Here is a 5,096-nt window from a genome sequence, read left to right on the forward strand (position 1 = left end):
TTTATGTATTATAATATTAATTAATAAAATATTATTACTTATTAAAATATTATTACTTAATAACAAATCATTTAAAAGCTATCATGAAACCATTGATTTCTTTTAAGTAATGGTAAAATTTCCATTAAGTCCTTTCCATCAAAATAAAAATAGGATAATTGCAGTTTAGTCTCTATACTTTTCTAACTTATTCAATTTAATCCTTCTAACTTATTCAATTTAATCCCTAAACTCGATACCATATTTTTAACTTAACCACATGCGCCTACTAATAATCTTCTGTGTTTTCATGTCGGGCAACTTCCTCTAAAAATGACTATATTTCTTATACTACTATTTATTTATAGATTGCTTATTCGAGGACTTCTATCATAAATATTCTTCTTCTCTCTTATTTTTATAAATTTTTTTTAAGTGGGGATATTACACAAGGTTGGTCGCAAAGGGTTATAGTTAGGTGGAGAAAGTTGATATTTTCTCTCCTGTTCGAGTATTACTGACCCTTGGTGCATTATACAACTTTGATTTGAAGACTAAGTGTCTTTCAGATTACAAGTTTGAGCATTGTTAGAGCTTGTTTGGTATTATAAAAAATTTGAGTTAGGCCCATGATAGGGTATGAAAAAGGATAATGATAAATATAAGTCAAGGTGGAGATTTGTGGGGTGTGTCTCGCATTTATCAGACATTTTGTAAGCACTTAGGAAGACGTTCGATGATTTACCGAAGAAGAGATAAAACAGAGGCGACGTCGCGATGTGAAGACAAGTAATATCGCAACGAAACCCAAAACGAACGTGGCGACGACGTCGTGATGAGCATGCATGAGGCGTCATGACGATTTCTCCAAGTTATGCAGTTGCATTTTAGACTCCAAACAGGCCTTCTTCTTCCAATCCAACTTTGATTATTTCAAGGATATTTTAATATGATTGGAACTCTAATTTAAGTCTATTTAAAAGGGCCATTGTACCCATGTTTTGATACACCAATCAGTTAGAGATTGTCTTTGAGGGTGACGAGATGTAGTCACATATAGAGTTTTGGTGGTAACTATGGAGAGAATTTTATTCCCAATTTAGCGTTTGTTTTCAAGGTTTTGGGTAATGTACGTTTAGTACATTTAGGCTTATTTTCTCCATATTGTACTCTTGTTCTGTTTACTCTATTAATGATAAGTCGATGCCTCTTTTGCCTGTGGTTTTTTCTTCTTTGAGGGTTTTCCATGTAAAATATTTGTTTTCGTTCTTTTACCTTCTTTATTTCATTGTTTATACGGGTCAATCCCCAACATGTAGGTGTAGAGGAGATTGAAGATGAGGGGTTTAATAGGGAAGATGGGGGCATTTTGTTGAAGGAAGCTGATGTGGGATTTAATGGTGGGAGAAAATAGCAAATAGATGAAGCGGTAAATGGATAAAAAGAAAGAGACTGGTAGGAGAAAGAGAGTTGAGAGAGCAGCGACGCAGCAAGGGCAATGCAGGACATGGAAGTGACGGACATCCGGAAGAGAAGATGAGATTTCTTCAAGGACGAAATGGTGCTTGGAAAAGTCAACAAAAAAATTTCGAAATTTCGATTGGGTTAATGTATCACGTCAGCAATAACAAATAATTTTAACACGAGTGATTAGTTTAAATAATTATTTTAATTAGAGTGATTAAAGTTTTTAAAAAAAATAGAAGGACTAAAATATAACAAACCCTATTTTATAGTAACCATAGATGTATTTTATTTTTTTTAATCAAATTTCTGTTGTTGTATACATGCAATTCAACTTGTTATAATAAAGACGGTGATGATCAACATTTCTTTTTTTTAGTACATATAATTGGAGAAGAGATGACAATAACAAAATTTGAACTTCGATCTTTGTGATGTCAACAATGAGCTTATCCATCATCATCTTATGCTGTTGACATCAATATTTCTTTTATTGATGAAAACTTAAAAAAAAAATAATTAATCCATCCATATGATGCAACGAAGACTCTTTCCTTTAAGCAGTAAATCAAAAGCATTGTTGATATCTTGAAAATTCACTTCGTGTGTTATGAATCCATCCAGATTAATTTCCTGCATGTAATAATATAATATAAAAAACATTTAATTTATCAAATTATTTATAAACTTACATCCAGAAAGTACAAGGCAAAGATGGGCATTAAATTAAACCTTGTGTAGATATTTTTGAGCAAGGATGGGAATGTCAGATTTGGCTTTAAGCCCTCCAAAAAAACACCCAGTGACAGTTCTACCTCTTAGAAGAAAATAAGTGTCGATAGCTAATGGTGTGCGATGCATCTCTACTCCTAGTATCACTGTCTTGCCCCAATTCTGGTTAAATTTCCCCCAAAAACCAACCATCAAATTAAATTAGCTTTTATTTAAACCAATAAGAAAAAGTTAAAGAGGCCATTGGCTTGAGCTTCATTTCACAATTCACATATACCTACCACTCTACTACTATTGAAAGCATCTTCCATTAGTGAAGCCAATCCAATGCACTCAAAGCTGTAGTCAACTCCCCCATCTGTTATTTCCTTAATCACCTGTAAATTATAAATTAAACAATTTAATAACTATATAATTAAACATTCACGTTTCTCTTTTCATTGAATTTAATATATGTTTGGTATATGTGAAATAATCAGTATTTGAATTTGAATATGTTATCATCCCCACCTAATTATTCTTGTTTGTGGCTTTTTTTTATATGAATCAAACCTATATTTGTTAGAGAAAATTACATGAATCAATTAAATTAAATCGATAATTTCGGATTTTGCAACCAACCTCACTGACGTTTTTCTCTCCACATGTTGTGGGGTTGATGAAATCACTGACTCCAAACTTTTTCCCTACCATAGAAAAGCATTTATACTTTGAGCACAAAATTTTTGATGCTTTATCAACATAATTAAGATAAATAAAGTTTAAAGTTTACTATACAAGAATCGGGTTCTGGAATTTTAGGCAAAATTTTGAAGTATAGAAATCAGTATTTAAGATTTAGAGTTTAAGATGTAAAATTTAAGATTTAAAATTTAATTTAAAAATTATCAAAATAACATGTTAATGAAATAAAAGAAATATTAAAATAACATTAAATAATTAATAAAAATATAGGGTAACGTGACCTTTTTATTTCATACTATCCTTTGCCATTCTAAAATATGCATAAAAAAATTATACTCCTGTAAAAAATAACACTAATTATTTTATTTACCTATCTCAAACTTTTCCTGGTTTAAATCTACACCTATGATCTTCGAAGCTCCACGTAACCTTGCCCCTTCTGCAACCTGATATGTATGAATGGATTTGCAAATGATTTAGGATATGCATTGACATAAATCAAAGAAAAATGGATTATTAAAAGGATTACCGCAAGTCCAACAGCACCCAGGCCAAATATGGCGACAGTGGAGCCTTCTTCAATGTCTGCCACCTTCCATGCTGCTCCAATACCTGTCATCCACATGAACATCAGACTAGTGCACAACATGAAGCAGGCCAAAGCAAAGGAATTTTATTTCTCTATTTAAAAATAAATAAATAAATTTTTATATATTAAATTAAAAATAAATTAATTATTCTTTTAAAATTTTCATCTACTTTTATAATTAAAAATTAATTCTTATATTTTAGTATAAGATAAATATGACACATTATGTATCATTGTCTTGTTCCATAATCAGGCCAGTTTTTTTCTGGAAAAATAGATAAATTTTAAACGGAACCTCCATGCTACTTGGTAAAGGGTCATTGATGAGAACATTGATTTATTTGGACGTGGGTGAACCATTAACTTACCAGTGGATATTCCACAGCTAAGGAGGCAAGCTTTCTCAGCTGGGAATTCCGATGAGATCTTCACAACATGGACCACATCAACCACTGTGTACTCACTGAAGCTGGAAACAGACAAGAAATGGTGCAAAGTCTCCCCATTCATCCCCTTGAACCTACTTGTTCCATCCCTTGGCATTTCAGCGACCAATTTGTCACCGAATATGGAACAACCATTTCCCTTTTGGGACTTGCAGTCCCTACATTCTCTACAATTCGGATGAAAGACAGGCACCACCATATCTCCTTCCTGAAATTCCTCCACATGCTCCCCTACACTCTCAACAACACTTGAAACCCACCAAAAAAATAAGAAACTACAGTCTGAAAATGGTTTGAACTATAGCATGTGTAACAGTGTAAGGTATAGTTGAATTACCCAACAGCTTCATGCCCAAAAATTCTGGGAAAAAGTGCAAATGGTCCCTACAGGAAACCAATACAGTAATCTTCAATTTTTTGTATAAAGAAGGATGAAAGTTTGATATAAAATTTAGCAAGGGAATTACAGTGGATATTTTCCAGAAGGTAACGTCAGACTGACAAAGAGAAGTACAGAGAATTTTTATCCTAATCTCCCAAGCTTTAGGTGGGTCAACCATAATTTCCTCTATCACAAGTGGTTCCCCTGGATTTCTGCAAACTGCAGCTGTTTATATCATGAAAAAAGAAAAAACGAATCAGACAGGCAAGGTAATAGAAAAACAGAGAATCCAGGTAACAGAAAAGAGCAGAAATGCAAAACAACCTTTGCATCTTATAGCTTTTCCTGCAGTTCCCGACCTGTTTTGTTTTTCCATGGCTTCTTCTTTTTCAACCTTGATGAAGAGATAGGGACAGTTTTTTCTTGGCGTATCCCAACTCTTTCTGCTATCTTTTGCTTCTATTTTCGATAGTAAGCGCTGACCATATTTATAAGGACTGTGAATAATTATTGAGTCTTCCAAAAAATAATAATAATAATAATAATTATTGAGTAAACTACACTTAAGGTCACTAAATTATTAATAAGTTTACATTCTAGTCACTTAACTTCAAAATGTTACAAAACGGTTATAGAATTATTCGAAAGTTTTCATTTAAGTCATTAAGTTGTTAAAACCACTACTATATTACATTCTCTATTTGCATCGTCTACATCAATTGAAAGCTCTTATTACACTTCTCTTCTACAGTTCATTTTTTACATGAAATAGCTTTAAATGTCATGAATTTGTAAACAAAAATCCAAACAGTTTTTTTTT

The 5,096-nt window shown here is 32.3% G+C and overlaps 1 protein-coding gene across 1 annotated transcript; it reads right to left on the bottom strand.

The window, feature by feature from the left end:
* Positions 1-1,707: 1,707 nt before the first annotated feature.
* Positions 1,708-4,757, bottom strand: LOC108485391 (alcohol dehydrogenase-like 1). The gene is made up of 10 exons (XM_017789225.2): positions 4,601-4,757; positions 4,362-4,501; positions 4,232-4,278; positions 3,817-4,142; positions 3,389-3,471; positions 3,230-3,305; positions 2,797-2,861; positions 2,457-2,552; positions 2,176-2,337; positions 1,708-2,076 (listed from the first exon to the last, which is right to left on the bottom strand). Exons 1-10 carry the CDS (start codon positions 4,650-4,652, stop codon positions 1,963-1,965), a joined length of 1,161 nt encoding a protein of 386 aa, XP_017644714.1. The 5' UTR covers positions 4,653-4,757; the 3' UTR covers positions 1,708-1,962.
* Between the last annotated feature and the right edge of the window lie 339 nt (positions 4,758-5,096).

This window comes from Gossypium arboreum, chromosome 6, assembly GCF_025698485.1.
Source record: "Gossypium arboreum isolate Shixiya-1 chromosome 6, ASM2569848v2, whole genome shotgun sequence".
In the NCBI taxonomy this organism is placed as follows: domain Eukaryota; kingdom Viridiplantae; phylum Streptophyta; class Magnoliopsida; order Malvales; family Malvaceae; genus Gossypium; species Gossypium arboreum.

Coding starts and splice junctions, on each gene's coding strand:
- LOC108485391 (XM_017789225.2), bottom strand. CDS start 4,652: ATGGAAAAACAAAACAGGTCGGGAACTGCAGGAAAAGCTATAAGATGC. Junction 4,502..4,600: donor AAAAGCTATAAGATGCAAAG/GTTGTTTTGCAT, acceptor TGATATAAACAG/CTGCAGTTTGCAGAAATCCA. Junction 2,553..2,796: donor GAGAGAAAAACGTCAGTGAG/GTTGGTTGCAAA, acceptor TATAATTTACAG/GTGATTAAGGAAATAACAGA.